Below are 21,016 nucleotides of genomic sequence, written 5' to 3'. Positions count from 1 at the left end.
AAACCAAACCAGAAGATGCATGAGAGATCCTAGTACGTCTGCAGTCCGGTACGTCCACTTAGATTTCAGTGAAATCTCTATTATATGTTCATCGTCATTGTCATGCTTCTGAGTGGGAGTGCATTTAAGCAACAGGAAGCCCAGTGTTGGGGTGGTGGCCTAAGCGAACTGTAATCTCAGTGCACAATATGATGACATTTTATTTCACTTCACTTCCACACTTGCCTTTCTCCATTTGTTTTTCTGTTTTCTTTTCCCCCCTCATCTTGTATTTATGTCACGCCTTCCTCGGTGCCCATGATATACTGCAAATGCCTGGTTAAGTGCTGTTCTGACATCAGCTGAGTGTAGTCGCAGCATTTGGCCTGGGGACAAATGCTGGAAAGGCCCTATAAATATGGATGCCGCCCTCCCCCTCGGCTCCCTGATGAGTCTGCATGTGTCTGAGCGTGTGTGTGTGTCTGTGTAGCACGCCGCTTGCGCTGTCACACCATGTCCCCACTGTTTGTTTACTCACACTGACAGAGATACACTCGCTGCCTGATGGTGCTCACCAGCTACGCCTGCTAACCAAGTGCCAAAGAGCTTGCTAATGCCTGAGCTCCTCCTGTAAATAATGTATCTGCCCATGCCAGGGAGTTAGCTAGTGCAACAGCACCAGCTGTCTGAGCTATTCAATAGTCTGACAAATCTGTTAATCTGAATGTCGCTCTCAGTTTGCACGCATATGTGTATCTTAGAGTGTGTGACTGTCACCTGCCGTTACATTTCAAAGCATCACACCCAGAAAGCTCAGCGTTCCTTGAAAACGATGCCAGGGAAGTCAGGCGTCTTCCTGGGCGGCCACCTCTGCCCTGGGGTCTGCAGAGGCCCCGTGAGTGCCCCGTGGCTGCAGTGATGCCAGCATGTGCAGAGCTGCAGGGAGGTTCCCCGTGGGGAGGAAGCAGCCCATTAGTACAGTCCTTGCCCCACCGTTTTACTCCACTTCAGTACACATCACACAGGGCCGCCCTCTCTACTAACTATCTAACACATGCTAATTAGCCTAGCGACAGAGCCAGTTTCTCTTTGCTTTGGGAGCATATGTGCAACTCCAGAACAAAGCTGACTCTGGAGGACCCAGCCAGGGACTGCCGCTTCATTAAATGTTCTTTTATGCACTTGCAATAATGTGGAATGTGGCCCTGCTTTAGAGCAGCCTGAAAAATATGACTGATAGGATCAGAGGAATTCCTTTTAAAATCCAGTTTCACGAGTGAAAAGGAGGTCAGAGTTCAGTCTAATCAGTAAAATTGCAGTTGAAGACTAACTACCTCAAACAAGCATCTCACACACAAAGTCCTTTTTGTTGCTGCTGTTTTTCTGCCCTTAACTCTTCGTGCAGCGTGCTATGGATCCTCCAGCCAACTCACCTTTCCTGCAGCGTCTTCATTTTCTGGAAACAAGAACAACCGCAGCCTTAATGAAACTTAATGATGATAGTCATAACACAACAATAATCCAGTGGTCTGGAAAACTAATCAATGCGTCTTCTCTCCTTCCCCTAATGACCTGTGAAAACAAAGCAATAAAAGGCTGCGTGTGTGTTTATTTTGGCCAAAGCAACAGGCTGATAAGAGCTGGTTGATTAGTGCCGAGCAAAGCCAAGGCGGTCACAGAGATTGCGGCACACGTGAACTCAATGTCACTACCTGAGGTGAAGGTATTTGTGTACGTGTGTGTGTGTGTCCAAAACTTTCCTGCCTTTTCTAAATACCTTTTTCTTTACAGTGTGGGTGTATTGACACCTAAATGTATTATTTTTATTACAATAGGTTTGTGATCTCACAGTAAAACTGATGGTAATTTCCTGCTCAGTGTCCACACACTGTGATTATCTTACTCCAACTCCGAATAGGGGTGCCAATTTGTCATCTGCTTGATTCCCTCCAGTCTCGAGCTCTTTACAACGACTCATTGTGGTGGGCTGTGCACAGTTTTGGGACAGAGTGATGAAAAATCACAGTTCCTTAGATTCATCCTTTCCCTTTTCTGGAGAAATACAACCCCACTTTCTTTTTTTTTCTTTTTTTTTTAACAACCTTGTGATTTCCGTTTTCTTCTCTATGATGAAAGGTTTTGGTTTAAGTGACTGCTTTTAATTGGATAAGTACAGATGGGGGAAAGGAAAAATAATATTTTGCTTCTATAGTGTAACGGGAATTTGGAAAAGCAAAAAGAAACAAAAAAACAATCCGTGTTTCTGGAAACTAGAGCTTCTTAACACACACCCATGCTTCTTTTTTTGTGGTAACATACATAGTTTATAATCTGTATTTTTCTTTCTCTTATAAAGAAAACGCCTCTTTTACATGATTTAAAAGCAGAAGTCATGATATGTGCACGTGGAACAAAAACACTAGGAGGAAACGACCACCTTAACGGCATTCTCCAGAGTCCAAACCAAATACATGTCATGCATACTGTATTAGGAGACACATCATTTCTGAAACTCCCCGAATTAAAATGATTTAACAAGCCCCCGTAATACATGTATTTCTTATTCCCTGGTCAGATTACATGAATACCTAAACACACAACACCCTTCATATTACAACATGGGAGATCACTGTCAGGTGGATTACATGGAATGATGAGGTGATGTGTCTTTTTTTTCCTGCTTGCTGGAGAGCCTGGTGTCCTGATTAAAAATTTCAGCTCCACTGCCTTTCTAATTAATTAGCGAGGCCACTCAGAGGAGCGCCGTGGACCAATTAGTCTCTAGCAAGCCGATGATGCCTATCGCTACGGCATCACCGTACAGCTGTCGCTCTCTGCTCCGAGGACGGTTGGGGATGGACCCTTAGGTGCTCGCACAGGTTCAAACACCAGCATGGATCCTCAGCAAACCAGCTGCACGAATACACACGGCACGGTAATAATGAGAGAAATGGAGATAAAATGTGCACGTGCAGACAGACTTAATGAAATAGAGGAAAATATTTTAGGACAAATGAAATCGATGCTAGGGATTTCTTTTAAAATGATGTATTGAGTGTAGAAAAAGGATTGAACTGGTTTGTTTAAAAAAACCTGTCAAAAATATCATGCTTGACTATATTTGATTAATTGAAAAATCACAATATTTACTGGTTAGTGTATCTAAAATGTGTTTTACTCCTGATCATTTTTATTTTAGTTAAAACAAATGAAATATTTGAAAGGAAGATTATTAGATATTACTAATAGTTGTTGATAATCCTGACTGATTTTAAATGTGACATGACAATGGTACTTAAAATATGTTGTAAGACATTGCAAGGAAACAAAGATGTGGCAGATTCACAAGCAAACCTTGTGCCAAATCCTCCTGTGTCTACTGATTTTTCTATTCCGACTGAGAGTATTAACAAGATGAGTTGGGACAAAAGCCGGCTAGAGATTTTACCCGAGGCAGATCTAGCAAGATGGGACTGTTTCTGAGGGCTGACACCGAATTCATCCCTGCAAAGCTGACGACAGGGCTGGGCGGGCGGGGAGGAGTCTGCGTTTCTTTGGAGGGGTGGCGGAGTTTGCTGACTTTGTGAGAACGGACTAGTTATAAGAGCAAGGAAGCTCATTTCCACTTCAAGGGGTCGTCTGAAACATGGCATCAGCAGGCCTCTCTGTTAGCTTTCGCACGTGCGCTTGTGTGAACTAATGCACGTGCGTGTATACACACACACACACACACACACACACACACATACACACACACACACACGCCATCTGATCATCTCACATTCACCGATGCTCTTAATGTCTCCCCATCGCCTTCTTTCCTAAAGTCTAATGTTTATTCGTACTTGAGGAAAATGCGCTGATACCGTTCTTCTTCAAGACTGAAAAACAGCCGAAAGCTAAAAAAAAAAAAAGAAGTAGAAGAAGTCTTAACTTCAAAGCCCCCTGCAGTGTGTGGCGCACACACACTAATGAACACATCACACACACAAACACATAATGTCCTGCAAATAATTCACTTTCTCCGGCTCTTACATGTTTTATTACAAAGTAGACCACAGATTGGCATGTTTGAAAATAAAAATAATGCACGTGGGTGTGTTTCCATAGCACAAACACACATGCACACACGCACACTAACACAAGTCATTTTGCAAGCACAAACAGTCAATACCGTAGTGGCTGATTAGTATGAGAAGAGGGGATGAATATTGGAGAAGGACTCTCAAGAGCCATCCATGAAACATGGAGAGGATGTCAAAGCATTTTGTTCCCATCTCGTTCATTAGGCCTAACTCAGGCAGACGAACTCGAGTCTCGAGTTTTTTGAAGTTCGCTCACAATCACGCAAATACATAACGGCGAGACAAAAAAGGCACACGCTGAATACAACGCCGCTGGAAACAGTTGTAGTTATTAGATCACCGTGTCTGACATTTTGTCGACATAAGTAATTAATTTAGCCTTTCTATTGGGAAAGTCCAAAGAGCCCAATTAACATGGCTAATATTGCTGCATCGTGTAAAAACATCATTTTTTTTTAATACAGAGGGAATATTTAAATGACTTGCCTTCATTATTCAAATGTATAAGCAGAGTCATCACTGGGGAAAGAGACAAGATGGGATTCACACTCGCAGGAGCAAAAAAATGATAACCAATCTTTTATTTCTGCACAGCATTCAAATAAAGAAAAAACAGCATATGTGCTTTTCTGGTAACTTTTTCTCACCTTGTTTTCGTGTTTGTCATCTAAAGTGAGACGGCGTCAGCTTTAGTTTCCACAAGAATAAAAACAAAATAGATACAGAGTAGATGTTGCTGTGATAAATGTTCATTTTCAGATTTAAAAGAAAAAAGATTGTTTTTTTACAGTGTGTCTCCGTAAGCCTACAAGCAGTTCGGTGTTAAATAATAAAGAGAGTGGAGGCGATAGCTAAAGAGGATTTTTGTCTTTTACACTTGGTCCAGTACACATGTTCAGACACGAAGCCAGGCCAAAGCTCTCTCAGTAGCCAAATCCAAAAGGCTCTGTAAGCAACACGCTCCAGAAATAGGATCAGATAAATAATATTCTTAATTTAGAGAAAATGCAAAGAGTCAACAAGCAGGAGTGAGGGGCGTTTTACAATTTACTTGAATATGTTTTTTACAAAATTGCTTTTGTGGATACTTTGTTTTTCGGTTTTCACGCTTGTCCGGGTGTTTGTTTTCTAGCGAACTCGGAGGGCCCCACTGCTGCAAGGCCTGGGCTCTTGGCTCGACTCTCCCACTCGTATAGCTATAACAAAGTCAATATTACAAAGAGGTAACACATGTCAAGGTTTGCTTCAGCCCTGCCCTTGTGATGTGATCCTGGATAGGGGCACATGGACACGCACACACACACTGTGTAAAAGAATGCATGCCTTCAGTGGTTCAGACTGTCTACCTCAATGAGGTAAAATATATTCCGATCTATTTTTTTTCATCTCTTTGCAAATTTGTTCTCTGGTTGAAGCTGGTATTTTGGCTCTTCTCACAAGTGAAATTGTTCATGTGTGCGGCAGTGTGTGTGTGAACTTCTCCTGTTACACGGTATCATGTGTGAGTGTAAAGTACTTGTTGTGCGCTCACATAAATTTTGAGAGTGTGTGTGCGCGTGTGTGTGAGGGTCAGTTTGTTTTGTTTTTCCCTTACTTCAGCACATCTGAGAGAGCTTTTCTGGAACTCCTGAGCCCTGTCCAAACAAAGATGGCCGAACGTGAGGGATGGAGGGGAGGTGGATTGGGGCGTGTGTGTGTGTGCGTGTGTGTGTGTCTATGCGCGTGTGTGTTTGTGATTTTTCAAGTAAGCTGGGACCAGAAGGGCCTTGCGAAAAACCAAAGGAGGGAGAGAAAACCGAGCCCCTGAGAAAGGCAGCTGGAAACACGGAGACTTGTGCCCCCCCCACCACAAAGACACGCACACTTCTCCTCCTCTTCCTCATCCTCCTCTTCCTCATCCTCCTCTCCCCCAGCTTCTCACTCTCTCTCTCTCCCTGGTCCAGCTGCACTCAGATGTGTCTGCACGGTCCCCCCCCACCGGCCCACCAAATTCCCCCCCATCACCCCTGCTCTCCCAAGCTCAATGCCACTGCCAAGGGGAGAGAGAATGAGGGAGGGAGAGAGCGAGAGTGTCGCAGCTGGTAATACTTACTGGCCATTTTACCGCAGTAAAGGCATGAGATTCATTAGGCCAGGGCCCGCGTGTTTTGCGCTGAGTACCGGCCGTGTTATTGTTAGGATGTGGTAAAATTATAAATATGGAGGGGCGAGGGGGATTTGGGGAAAGGGGGTGCAGGAATTCTGAGAGGAGAGGAAAGCGAACGTAAGGTGGCAGCGGCAGAGAGGGGAGGCTTAGAGGAGAAACCCGCCGCTCATTAACTCCTCTGCCACAGTCTTGTTTCTCATGATTGGGTGGCAATAAAAAAGTCTGTCACAATTTGTCAAAGTTAATGACTCAATGGCACACCAGCACTCAAGGGCTGGAAGACACGCTAACATATGTCGAATTAGTCAATAGCTTTATAATTGCAGAAATACGGATTCCGGCTTTCGCCAAATGAAGCGGACTTTGAGGGTCCTGAGAGGGAACGCGCAATTTGGTCAGGTCGATTGTAGGATGGCAATCACTGTGGCTTGGCTTCGCTGTTCTCGTGCAATTATTAGTCTCTTCCTCTCTCTTTCTTTCTTTCTTGTTTCCTCCCTCCCTTTTCCACCTGTTTGAGCTCTCCGTCTTCTTTGTGACCTGTGACTCTGCATCGGCGTCTAGCCTCCACTTCAGCCCCTCTATCTGTGAACTTTGTAAGACTGATAACACCCAGATGGACTTTCCTTTGGTCTGCCGTCTCCCTCCCTCTTTCGCTGTCCTGTTGCAAAGACACTCCTTGGTTCTCTTCCTCGTCGTGCGGCTTTGGGAGTGACACTGCTGTCACTGCACTGATGTAACTATTGGTTAAATGCTCTCTCCCTCCCCTCACTGTCTGTATCTGTCTTGTGTCCCGTTTCTCTGTGTCATTTGACACTGCAAGTACTCATGGACGTTTCAGCTTTTTCTTGGAGGGTTGTTTCTAAAAAGGGAGCTACAAAACTGAATCAGGAGCAGTCTTCTGGCTATGCTGGCTGAGGTAAAAAAAGAAAAGAAAAGAAAGAAAAAGCACAAATCTGTAAATAGCATGAAGTGATTTTTCCTTTTTATTAGGTGGTGGCGTTCTAGATTTAGCGCCTCGCGAATAATCAGAATAATGCCGTTATCATTGTTCAGCATAGCTTATACATAGTTTGTATTTCCACAGCTGTTGAGTGTGCAGGCCCAGGTGTTTACAAGTAAACCACTGCTGCTGACACACTGTTTGAACAAAACTATGAGGAAAGAAACAAATATTATTGCCCAGTCGTGTGTCTTGAAAACCAGCCAATGGTGTCTACAGTAGTGTTCAGTTCGGTTGACAAAAACATATACATAATTTGCAGATTGCTTACACACAATTAGTACATGATTTTTTGCATTAAAAATGGTCAAAGAAAATAAAGAGCTATTGGCAAGATGGAACCTAGGAGCTCTTCCAAGATTTTGCTGGCTGGGAGCGAGTTTGAGTAGGGGAATTCACTGCACGGGTGCGTGTGTTAGTGTGTGAGTGTACACAGGGTTGCATGAGAGGGAATGTGGGAGAATGTGTGGGCGCTTGTATGTGTGTAGTTTGAGAGGTAGGACTGGAGGTAGCGAGTCCCACCCTCTACACTAGTGTGATGACTAAATGTCAATTTGGCGATAGTCTCTCCTGCGCTGGCCTCCTGTCGTCACGCTGCGGTCAGGCCCGCATCGTGTGTGTCCCGTCGCCCACACCAACCAGTGATCACCATGGAGATGTCCCCTCACGGAGAGGGGTCAGCAATATGTCTGGGATGTGACTAATACTTTCTGTTTGTGTTTGGGGGAGATTGATAGAAGAAACAAAGAGCAACCATTGTTGGTCATTTCTTCCTCTGTTGCTCCATTTTTACAAACTTAACCTTCTCCGCCACTCTTCCTGTTTTTTCACCCTCCTTTTCCTTTTACACCTTGCCGTTTTCTCTCCTTTTTTTATCCCCCCAACAACACACACGCACACACAAATGTGCGTCTGGTCGCACTGTGTGGCCACATCACTCGCTCAAGTCTCCAGACAGGAATGCAGTGTTGCATTGCAGGCCTTCGCTGTGATAGTTGCATTCGACGAGGGGCAATCAGTGGGCCAGCCAGTGCAGGTGTCAAGTCTGACAGGGAGTTGTCCTTATCAGCCGTTCGTCCCTCCCTGTGATAGGCTGAAGGTCGCAGCGACGGTGGAATATATTGACAACAATGGCGTCTTTATTTGCTTCCCTTTCCTGTGCTCACAATGGCTAGTGATAGGGGAAGTGTGTTGCTTGAAAAGCAGAAAGACTAATAAGTGTCGACTGGCTTTTGGTTTTTTATTTTATTGCCAAAAAAGTAGCAGTTCAGATAATATTATTCCTGCTTGTTTGAAAAGGAATAATTACTGAAGTGCAACTGATACTGGCTATTTTCAATTAATACTAATAGAAGTTATAAACATCCAGTAAACATCTTATCAAACTAAAGCTGACATTTTTAATAAAATCCTGTCATTTGCTACTAAAATGTAACACATCTACAAGGTTGGATGTTTTGTGGTTGAATAATAGCAATGCTATTCAAAGTGAAAATAAGCATCATAACTACATGTTTTCAATTTTTATACTGTATATGCTGGAATTCTGTACATTTATAGAGATATGTCTGCAATAATATAAAGGTAATATCTCTGCTGACATGTCTTTGGGTCGTATTAAAGAAACAGCTGCTGTTTGCAGCTTTATCCTCTTTGGCTTTTGACCTGAATATTAGCATTGATACAGTATTTCAGATATTCACATGAGGTGAAAAAAAAAAGTCTCAAACAGCTGTCTCTTTTGGGAATTTTAGCATCTTTTGCAAAACATTTTCTAAGCCTACCTACCTCCCCTCATTAGCTTTCCCTTCCTTCTCCACCTTTCCTACAAACTACCTTACCTGACAACCCCTCTTCCCCCCAAACCACCCCCTGCTCCCTTGCTATCTCACTTTTTTTTCTTTCCCCACTTCCCATTCCTTCTCTCGCTCCATCCCTGCTTCCCCTTGCACTTCTTCTTTGAACCTGGCCTTGTGTCTGTGGACCCAAAGGTCTGTCACTGGGCAGGTGGTTTGATCTCTGGCAGGGGAATTGCTTTGAGGAGAGCTGAGAGGGGCCAGCGGCCTGGACTAGGGGGCCTCTGCATGGACCTGCTGTCTACACAAAAGATGGGAGAAACCGCTGTTCCCTTGATGCTTAGGTATTTGAACTGATAGTGTAGTTCTGTGTTAACCATGTGGTGCATTTCTCCATCTTTATAGGTTGCACTGTCTGAGAGCATGGCATATCAGAGCGAGATCACAGGCTTGTGTTTCTGATCCGGTATTTCTATATTATGCTCCCTCTTCCTCTGTGTTTCACAATATCAAAGCCAGCTGGGTCCTTTATCCGTCCACTTTATAAACAAGTGCGACTGTCCAGAAGTACACGCTCGGCTATTTATCATGCAAGTAAGTCGGACCGAAGGTTTCATCATCGATCTGATTCGAAACATTTCGGAGTGGACGTTCACTAGTCTTTACTCGATGTTTATTTTTCCTTGCTCACTTCAGTTCTAACTTCATTTTCAGACTTGGCCCTTTTGAACTTCAGATTAAGAAGTTTACAGTGTGTCACAAAAGACGCCTTTGAAAAAGGCCTAAATCCAAACATCATATTAGCCTTTTGTATTTATTTGATCAGGCTAGGGATACACCAACTGATTGACAATAAAAAATATGTCAGGTCATTAGCTGAGAGTGCGTGCAAACAACAGACATGGCTGCCTCTATTTGTTTGACTGAAAGAGGGGGGGGTGGAAAGGAAAAAAAGAGCGGGGTCCCAGATCTCCACATGAATACACGAAAACACATGCTTCTCCTCTCCTTCTGTAATCCACCGGGGACTCACGCCCCATTTGGTTCCTATTAGCATAGTTCTGGTCCCTCTGCCCCGTGTCAAAGCCCAGACGCACAGCTGCACAAAGGACAGGGACCTCTGGCTCTGTGACTGCCAGGCGGTGGGCTCAAAACGAGAGCTGACACGGAGGACGAGCCTCACACTGTGGGAATTTCTGTGGAAAACAGTCTCTATTCTGTGGACTGCAGTTTAGAGCAAGTGTTTGAAAACTAAAGCTAGTGCACAAGTGATTAATCGTTGTTTATTTTGTACCACTTTGTAAAGCAAGAAAGCTCTGTTTCGAGCCAAATCCAATGTATGAAATCAAACAAGCAAAGATTAGCCCTGGCATGAGGCATTTGCTCCCCTGTATTTTGTGGCATGCTGTGTCTGACTACAAAGACTTTCTTTATTCGCCGTGTTTTATTTGTCACCTGTTTCCAATATGGACATTGTGAAGTCCTGATCTATCTGACGGATCCAGGGCCCGTTTTATGACACGCAAAGCTGCCGTGCCTCTTTTCCTACACATGTTGGCTGCACATTTCTGGCAGGAAATTGACAGCATTTCAGCAGCTAACTCATGGATGAGATAATATCTTGTGGGTGGAAGAGAGGACAAGATGCTCCCAGTGTTTTACAGTGACCCTAAGCAGAGACAAATTTAAATCTCAAGCTGCTGCTGCAAAGACTTACACACATGCACACATGATGTGCAAGTACGCACGGGGTTTTCATTTAAATCTCGGCTTTGCTTAACTCACCAAACAAGAAATGTGGTCTGTGGCTGTGTGTTGAACATGATAAAGGTTTTAGTTAAAGTAGAAGGAACAATACCCGCCCAGCATCCAGCAGCTGTCTGTGTTGGCTTCGTCGTACGAAGTCTAGAGAGGATATAGAGAGGCAGAAACGGGCTAGGCAGCTGGTGCTTTTGTGGTGTTTTTGGTAGCATATAGTTACAATGTCAACCTTCAAATATGACAGTTAGGAATACAGTTATAACGGATATTAGTTTAGGATCGCCGTCAGTTCTTTAGTTTCACAGCACCAAATGAGTACCTTGGTTGACCTTTACATATGCTGCTGCTTGGTTTAGAGTTGGACTGATTATCTAAACTAAAGTCCAAGATGAAGCCATCTTGTTCAGCAGCTCCCCTTTCCTGCAGTTCTTCAGTCCATCTGTCCCAATAACAGCCTTTTAATTGAGAGTCCTCCCCAGTCTGATGCTGGCCATTGCTAACTGTCAGTGTTTATACAATTGGGCTGGGACAGGGACTGTGAGCCAAGCAAAACATCCATGAAACATCAAGCCTCGAGCTAAACAAAACCCAGCAGTGAGAGACGCACACACTTGAGCCAGATAGGGGCTGGAAATGATGCGTTCTGATTGCATCTAGGTTAAGTTGTTGACCACAGTGGTAACGTGACAGCTGGGAGAGAGTTGACTGTTGTTTCGGGTCTAATTGCTGAAGCCTTGTCGGGATTTTCCTCGGCTTGCTGTTTAGCTGTTAAGTTTTCTTGTGATTTATGAAGCCCAACGCACACTCCTCTGTCCTTTTGCTCACAATCGTCGTCTTTAGTTGCGAGCCAAAGAGGAAACCCTGGCGAGACACTAGCACAGTGACTAATGTTGTGTATCTGGCCGGGCCTCAGATAACACAGCCTCCTCCCCCGGCCTGCTGTGACAAATATGTGCGAGTGTAGCGGTGGGATCTGGGCCCAAGCTCGTCCCTGACCCAGCACAGGCCAGACACAGGTTAAACCACGGTCAAATACAATCCAGAGCCACAGAAGCGGAGTTGCAAGTACGTGAGCATCTTAGAGAAGTCTGATGATTTTGTCTTTCTCATTTCCTCTGACAAGCCACACGCACAGGCCAACTCACATCTTGATCTTGTTTTTGATGGCCATCCTTGACACATCCGTCTGCTGCCTCTCACTCTGTAGTCTTTTATCTCATTGTGCGCAATCAGCTTTGATGCAGTCACATGACAAACATTTCTTCTGTTTCACTCCTCTTACATGTTCCAAACTAAATGCGTAACAATGCACAAATTAATACAGAGAAATAACAGGCACTGTGCGTCCCCTCCCTTCCTTTTTCTCCCGTCAGTGCCTCCTCAGTCGAGAGGGGCTTGCTGCTTTAATGCTTCTTAATGCTGTTGTCTGCTTAATGGGCCAGATATGAGAGGTGCTGCTAGCCAGCGTAATAAGTCAGTGATTAGAGGGCGCCTTGTCACAGCAGCAGCCCTGCAGACAGTGGCACGCTCTAATTGCTGTATTAGACGCCCCTTAAGTATCTTGTCAGCTGTCAGACCCCAGCTCGTAAACAGCAGAGGTGCATTTGATATTTCCATTTGTTTGTTTCCATCTTCTGCTGTTAGCGGTGCCGCGCAGAGAGGTAATTAGAAAAAGGCCTGTGCTGTGTGACATCATCGTGCTAAATTTGGCTGCTCTAAATTAGATTTTGTGAGGAGAGTTTCATAGTTTATGCAGGAAAGTCTTCTGTGGCAAAAGCAGAATAAACTGAAGTGCAATTAAGCCAAAGAATGTACTCAAAAATTAAGATGAAGTGTGTACAACATAACAGGACCACAAAATGATCTGCTTGACTATGTCTATAAAATAGTCAAGCATGCTCGGGAAAGTGTAAAGCAATAATTCAAACTTGAAAAGTCAGAACCTTAAAAAAACATCAATCAGTCATCAAGGATGTTGCTTATTGAGTTTCCACTGATCAAATCTTTTTAGCTCTGAACATAATTGGGGGTCTGACTGTTAAGAAAGCACTTCAGTAGCACTTTTCTTACATTTCACTGTAATCATTGGTTCAACACTAGTTGAACAGGATATCAGTTTAACTAGATAAGAATGTATTAAAGAAAAAATATTCCACTGAAATATAACAATAATTTCAATATTTTTCTTGTAGGCCTGTAGGTGGTTCAGTAGTGTAGTCATTTACACCTTCACCTAACACGACACCAACCTTTTGGTGCTGCGTCAGAAAGGGAATCTGACTTAAACAGGTGGATCAAACTGTGCTACGCACTGTGTCGACCCTTTGTGAATAAGGGAGTAGTCTTGTAATCTAGGCTGCAGGGAACTTATATGTTGGCAACATGGAAATTTGATTAGGAAGTAAAAAAGGGCTGTAAGTGGCTACATGAGCATGGATGTTGCTACAAAGTTGTTACATTAAATCAGGAATTTTATGGAAAACTATTCAAAACATACCACTGAAGAATTCTCCTTTTTTGTCTGTCTATCTGAAAGGTCACGCATTTGACCCTAACTACCTCTGAATGTTTATGAGCTCCTACATCTGGTTAGTATGTGTCCTTGACTAAAGGAACACTGAACTCGTTTAATGCGCACTGCTCTGGATTAGAACGTCAGCTCAGTGCTTAACTTTTGCTCCGACTGACACACGGCGTGTAATCCTCGCACACTGCGAGGATTGCCATCCCTGCACCTGGAGAGCTTAAAAATGGTGTGAAGTCAAATAATCTCTGTCTCCTGTCTCATTTGGTGTCAAACTGTGAGGTGACATGGTTAGAAGTGGTGTAATTTTGTGTTTAATCTTGGATTAGCCCGTGTTCATTTTGACACCTCCAGTAACTAATCTGGTTTACAACACCTCAGGGCAAGCAAAGGGGGGGGATTCTGATAGATTTTATGGTCCCTTAGTTAATTGTGAGTGAGGCGAGTTTTATATCTTGAATTGCAGGATATTGGTCTAATCCGCAGACGGGGTGAATGTTACTTGCAAAGCAAAGAGCAGAAAAATTCTGTCTTTTGCAGCTCGTGCGCTGACCTCAGCTGTGTGATGCAAAGGCCGATCTGCGCCTCTAATCCTTGTCTATCTGAAAGTGCTGATTGCTTCTGATATTGTGAAATATAGGCTGGTGGCACAGAGATGGACTCCAACCTACGACCCACAAAACTGTCCCACCATTACCTTGTAAAAATTACATTGAGACAGTATGAGATAACATATTCAGTGCAGACAATAAATTCATAAAGTTTAGTGTGCTGATAAGTAAAGTTTGGTCTATGAACTAGCAGTTAGCTTTATATTGTCTTCCTCTTTTTTTTTTTTTTGTCTCTGACAGACACCCACAGGTATGTCTGCATTTTGATCTGACAAGCTTCTGCATCATTTGAAATTCCCCATCAGAGTAAATACGCAGCAGCTCGCTGCAGTCCCTTTGTACCTTCCAGCCAATGTGCCGCATTAAGAACACCTGACATATTTTCTTTGCAATACTTTTAATTACAGATTTTTCTTCTTATCATTTTAAAGAAAGAACACATAGGAAGAATATCCTCAGCATTTCGGCACAGACCCGCCGCCATACTGAATGTAAAATATTTTATTCTATTTATATTAACTTGTAAACTCTGTAAATATAAAATGTGCAGAATTTGTGAAGCAGTGAGAAGATTTCTGATCTGCACTTGCAGTTCAATGGATGATGGTAATGAGTCTGAGAGACTAAACGAGGTAATGCATTTACCGCAATGAAATCTCAAAACTATTAGACTATCGCATAATGATTATTTAGCCCTTAATCATTATTATTATTATTATTATTACTTTTTTTATGCATCACCAGCATAAACAGTGACTGCCTCATGGAGCAGGAAGCTATCAACTTGCACACAGCAGCCAACATTACATTAAAGTAAAAAAATAAAATAAAATACATATTTGATTAAAAACAAAGAAAACTTTGGATGTCATGAGTGTTTTCTTCCCATAAGACATTTTGCTGCACTGATCCTCCTACAGCTTTTGATTCCCCTCAGGCAGTTTAGGTTGGTGTTAGGATCTTTATTCATCATTTCATATAGATAATGTAAAAAAAAATGTCTGATAAACACAAGGCTGACAATTCCTATTAAAGATTCTTATTTCTAATTCATTTTCTTGCCTTCTTGCTTCCCCGTGCCAGCCTGACATTTACAGCTTGCAGCTGTTGTACTCTTCTGGGTGATGAAGTTGCATTCATTTATACAATTTTTGCGATATTGAACAATCAGACTCATATATGTGATCAAGTGAACACCTTTAAAATCTAACAGGACATTGTCTTGTCTGTTTTGTTTTGTTTTTTATGGGGAGGTTAAGCCTCAGAAGACGATGTGTTGCACTGCACTGAGTCGGCCTTGTCAAGTCTGGACACTTAACCTCTCCCTACTAAAAGCTTTCTGGGGTCAGACTAAGTGCAACTCCAGTGTTGAGTAATGGAGCCTCAGTCAAAACACGTTACATTTCTATGTTTTCAGGAAGCAAAGCCCTTTGTTGGGTCACGTGATCTCAGGATTCTTACTGTATACGGAGAGGCGGAGTCGCACTATGGAATCAAAAAGTAGTTGGATATGTAGGATCCGGTCTTTATCTCGCTGTTGTCACATTTTAAAGAAACAGTCAAAGCATTATGTTCAGTATGTGATGAGCTTTGAGCTTTTGCTGACCTGCAGCAGTCTTCTTAAACTTCTTTCTTTTTTTTTCAGTTCACGGCTGTTAGCTGAAAGCTGCTCTCTGTTAGTCTTGCTCCATTATCTCTCCTTTTTACCCAAACTGTAATTGATTTGGATTTCTTCTTTTCTTGTGTGTTTCCACAGGCCATTCGCTGCACACTGGTGAACTGCACGTGTGAGTGTTTCCAGCCAGGGAAGATTCACCTACGAACATGTGACCAGTGCAAACATGGCTGGGTAGCTCATGGTGAGAAAATCACATGACCATAAATCATTAAGGTTGTTGTTGTATCTACCAAAATTAGTTATTGAAATAATGAATAGATTCATCCTTTAGGGTTTTCATAAAACTACTTTATGTTTCTATATAGCTGGGCTCTATATAGAAATTATCACAGTACAACTAATATTATCTGTGTTCTGTTAACTTTACTAAAACTGTACTAAAATCCAAAAGATTTTTGCTAATTTTCCACAGTAAAAGTAACTTTGCAGTTCGTTTGCTTCTGATTTTTTTGTTTGTTTGTTTTTTTTTGCTTTCAAAGAGTCTTGTTTTTGCATCTTAGATCAAAAAAAAGAAAGAAAAACTCTACAGCCGCAAGAGAGATAGAGTAGCAAGAGACCACACCTTATGAGTTTTTCAAGCGGGTAAAAGAAAAAGGGAGAGGAGGCAAGAAAGTACAAAGAGAAGAAGGAGGGTGTGGGGGGGGTGAAGATAAAAGAAAACACCTGTTTGGCTTGCGTCCGCAGAAGCGCAGGCCATGGGCCCTTCAGCAGATCGCACAGGACCCCATTGACTATTTTTTAATCTCTCCCTCTGAACTGTCAAGCACCCATCTCTCCTCTCCCCCACTTTTCATTTCATGTCGGCATTGGCAGGGACTCTGACAAGTAGTTCTTCATTTTTTATTATGTTCGTGTCTGGCTGTGCTGTGTTGTCAGGCAAAGCCCTCGTCAGCAGGAAAAAAAAAAAAAACGTCCCGGGATCAGAGAGAGACCCAACCAGGTGTCACCCAGACAGGCGGGGAAAGAGGGGTGGGAGAAGGAGGGGGGGTTAGGAAAGAGAGAGGGACTGAGAAAGAGGAGAAGAGATAAAGAGTTCACCAGGTGTCACCCAGGCAGGGAGCAGGAAGAGGTGAGTGAGCCGGCAACAGTGGGGGTATTGACAAACCTATACTGTAACTTGCACTGACTGTTAACCTTTACGAGCTGCTGTGACAGAGAGCAACTTTTTGCCCCCATTTTTGCCCCTCAGGGGAGTGCAACCAACAAGCTGTCGCAGGTTATTGCTGAAATTTGCTGGTAGCTGCATGTAGATGCAGGGCTCCTCAGCATGTTTTTCTTTAGTAAACAGTAGACATATCATTTATAATTATGTAATACCAACAATTCGTATAGTCTGCTTTTTTTTTGTAATACTTCCATTAATATGAAAAAACAGCATAAAAAGTCAATGCAAAATTTTATTTGCAAGACATTTATGAATATGTCTTGCAAAAACAAAACAAAACAGGATAACCACTGACTTAATTATGTCCCTCCTGCTTCTTGTCATCTTTAAATGTCCAACACAGTAGAAAGAAATCCTATGTTACCCTTTAACCCCTATGACATGCACCCAGTAACCATGCAACTTTGGCTCCGTTGCTTCTGAATAATAATAAGTGAGCCAAAAGGTGTTAAGGTTAGAGGCAAAACGTGGTGAAACTGGGGTGACACATCAAGACAAAAGAGGCAAATAAAAACAAAGGTGCAAGGGCAGCGTAAATGTGAAAGAGCCAGACATTATAGATTCAATGGAATAAATGGCTGATAATAGCGTTAATGCCACTGCTTTTATCTGATAGATATGTTATTATCAGCTAGTGCTGACTACGCAGTAGCCTAAGAGGAAAGATTTGAGATGGGAGAGAAACTTGATAGTCATTAACTGTGCATGTGTGTGTGTGTGTGTGTGTGTGTGTGTGTATCTGTGTGCGTGTGTGTGTGCATGTGTGCATGTGTGTGTGTGTGTGTGCATTTTCTTTTCTTTCTCCCTTACTCTGCCGGGTCGCTCATGCAGCTCTGGACAAGCTCAGCACCCAGCATCTCTACCACCCGACCCAGGTGGAGATCGTTCAGTCCAATGTAGTGTTTGACATCAGTAGCCTGATGCTGTACGGCACCCAGGCGGTACCTGTCAGGCTCAAGATCCTTCTCGACCGCCTTTTCTCCGTGCTCAAGCAGGAGGAGGTGCTGCACATCCTGCATGGCTTGGGCTGGACCCTCCGAGACTACGTCAGGGGCTACATACTGCAGGTCAGTGACCGGCTTATATGCTATAGTGTCACACACAAAGCATTCATATGGATTTAGTGTAAAGTCCAGATACTATATATTAGTATTTACTCTCCTCGTACACACCGATTTGTCCTTGCAAAAGGTTTCTATTTGCCTACAATTTTCCATAATGTTTTTAAAGTGGCTCTTATCATCCGTGGTGATCATTACCATCAGTTCCAAATCTGTCTAAGATTTCCCCTGACATTGCAGTTATTTTCAATTTTAGTGAACAAAAGCACAGCTTTGACAATCTCGGCCACTTCAGTCCCATTGTCCATCCATTTTCTTCCCATTTTCCCTGCTGTTACCTTCTACTTCAGTGTGCCCCCTTTTTCCTGCTCTGTCAACACTATGCCCCTCTTCTGGAAAAATGGAAGGGATTTTTTTAGGGAGGCAAAAAGAAAAAGAAAATAAAATGTAGAGAAAAATGTCACGCCATCAAGCTATAAAACCGCTGTAGCACGTTTCCTCTCTCTATCCATCCCTCCCTTCACCCTCCCCTCCCAGATAATTGCAGTCAGACACATTTCTCAATCAAAGGTACAGAGGTTTTGGTGTTGAAACCCAAACCAAAGTGTTCCTGAATGAATTAGTTAAGAGCAAGTGAACATGTGCATGTGGTTAGCTGTGTGTCTGTGTGTGCGTATGTGTGCACATGCATATATGGTTTGGTCTTCCAAGAGTGTAAGTGGAACAGCATGATCAGGACAAAGTGGTTTGTATGTGGAAACAGCCTCTGTGTGTAACGAGCTCACCAGTTCAGTTAGTTTCTTTAGGACACACACAAATACACATGCAAAAAATAACAATCTGGCAGTCTTACGATACTCCCAATCTGTACGTTACAGGAAGGACGTACAGCCTGGCAATATTATGATAATAAAATAAAACTAAATCTAATAGAATGATTTTGATTTTTTTTAAACTAAAAAAACATGTTTATTGACTGTCATATTTAATACAAAATAAACACCAGCGCCTGTACTAGTTATTATTAAGTCAGTTTTCATTTATATTGAGAATTGACCCTATTAAATAATATAAACAAGCATCAAAGTGCCACATTTGAGAAGCTAAAAAAAACAACTAGATTTTTGAGATTTTTGCTCCATTGAATAACAGCAATTAAGTGATTTGTTTTTTGCGGCTGCGTCAGCTTGAAAATCCCCTTGCGCCTTTTCATCGTTCTAACCCGACGTTTTCCCTGAGAAACCTGACTCAATGCGTTAAGTCTGCAGTGTGAGAAAGCCTTGCATTGAGCAACCACTGGAGCGCTGGTGCTTCCCATAGTTGTAGCCTCTGTGTTTTTATCAGCTGGTTCTAATAGTCAGCTGGTGGGATCACTGTTGCTCAACTGCTCAGCCTCATGTCACGCTACTGACTAAATCCTCTAGATCTCCTCGGAAGGGCTTCAAAGGGGCCGCGGCCACAGAGAAGCAGCCAGTCACTTAAGGACAGTAAGTAGTCATTGTACGGCCCTATTAGCCCGTAAGTAGCTATGAAATTCAATCATCTTCACCGAGCCTCCGGGCGACGCCTTATGTCAGGGGCGTGTTTCCCACCGCTGCATCGCACTAAATGAGAGATAAAAATGAGACGAACTTTATTGCAGATGATAGATAATAAGTTGTCTTTTTTTTATACTCGTGTCAGGGGACATTATTCGATGATAAATTACTTTAGCGTAATCCTGGCAGTCTGGCTTTCAAAGGGTTGCTTGTACTGATGTAGGATTTGAACGAAGGTGCTGAGGCCACAGGAGTAACGGAATTAATTTTTATTTCAATAAGATATGATATAAATTACTGCCATTACCAAGAAGATGCGTGCATGATTTCGGAACTAGTATGATGTAACGAAGCCTCTCGTCAACGCACATTTTACAGCGTGTTTGAAGGTCGTCAGCAGTGGACTGCTTTTATTTAAACTTGCTTATTCTGCCTTTATTATTTCCAGTAGGAACTGACGATTGTCCCAGTAGGTTGAGTATGATCACAGCGAGCGAGCCAAACACCTACATACCTTACGCACAGTATACATTGATGTACAAAAATAAACATCAGCAATCATTCATGTGTTGTTCATTCATATCAGAAGCATCGGTGGATGCTTCTGCATAAGAACGTTTGGGTTAACTACCGTGATTACAGCCTCTCAAATCAAGACTTGATTACCCTGCAGGGCAGACTCGTTTACTTTACAGTAAAGGAATATTATAAATAGTGTTTTATTTCAACTTAACTGTATAAATAAACCTTAACGTCTCAGGCATTCAGTTCATTTAAACTCTATATTTTACCCATGATAAAAACTCAGCAACTTATCAAATGGTGTTTCTGTCTTTCTTTCTTTCTTTTATTTTTTTTATAGGCTGACATTGAATAACCTTAAAATGTCTGTGGAATCATCAAAATTGGAGCTAAGAGGTTTTCCACCAGAGAGTGATGGCTGATAGTTATGCACGTGTGCCTGTGGTGGGTTTTTTTACCCTTTAAGCTGCTTTCCCTGCGATTTCTCCCATATTCCCCTGATTTCAGGTTCAATCCAAGGCAGTATGTGAACAACACAGACACATTTATTGGTTGCCAGGATCTTTTTTTTTTTTTTTGCCCTTCATCTTGGCAGGACTTTTACCTTGTCCACTGCTCAGGCCTTCGTGCTTTTCTCCCTCCGTCCTCCCTCCTCTCCCATGGTTGCTTCCAGACAGACCCTCGGCCAATGTGCACCAGATGCCCCCACCCCTCCAAGACAACCGCCGCCGCTGCCGCCCCATCCCGCAGCCTGTCACTGCTCACTCCTCTGTTCGATACCGACAGATGGAATTGCTATCAGCGCTGGCTTCTCTCTGTCTCAGCCTCTGTCTCCCACACTCCCTGCTGTCTATTTTGTCTTCTTCTTTCTTATCCCGTACCAAGTAAAAAAACAAGTAAAGAGAGAGAGAAAGACTGAGTGGAAATAGAGAGAGAGATAGAGCCTTTGCAGCCAACATGTGGGCTGAAGCCCAGGGTTTTCCTGAGCGACATTTTCAGTAATGTTCTGTCCTTGTAGAACATTGGGCTGCCTCCGCTTTTATGAGATGTGGTTTTCCTGACTCCACATAGCTTCCAGGAGACCCAGATGGAACCGCTAACAACCACCACCGCCACACAACCGCACACACTCTATACACACACACACACA

The 21,016-nt window shown here is 43.0% G+C and overlaps 1 protein-coding gene across 9 annotated transcripts in view; it reads left to right on the top strand.

The window, feature by feature from the left end:
- bnc2 (basonuclin zinc finger protein 2) overlaps window positions 1-21,016 on the top strand; it is a 163,257-nt gene that overhangs the window by 107,758 nt on the left and 34,483 nt on the right. For 8 of the 9 annotated variants that reach the window (XM_080302979.1, XM_026171259.2, XM_080302981.1 and 5 more), the window contains 2 exons: window positions 15,659-15,761; window positions 17,577-17,812. In XM_080302979.1, the coding sequence (XP_080159105.1) occupies window positions 15,659-15,761; window positions 17,577-17,812 (339 nt within the window). Of the gene's footprint in view, window positions 1-6,888; window positions 7,127-15,658; window positions 15,762-17,576; window positions 17,813-21,016 lie in introns of those variants that run through there. The other variant, XM_026171262.2, reaches the window with a different exon arrangement.

Source organism: Astatotilapia calliptera, chromosome 6 (genome assembly GCF_964374335.1).
Source record: "Astatotilapia calliptera chromosome 6, fAstCal68.1, whole genome shotgun sequence".
NCBI lineage: Eukaryota > Metazoa > Chordata > Actinopteri > Cichliformes > Cichlidae > Astatotilapia > Astatotilapia calliptera.
Note: the sequence above shows the minus strand (reverse complement) of the source record. Positions and strands in the feature narration are given on the sequence as shown.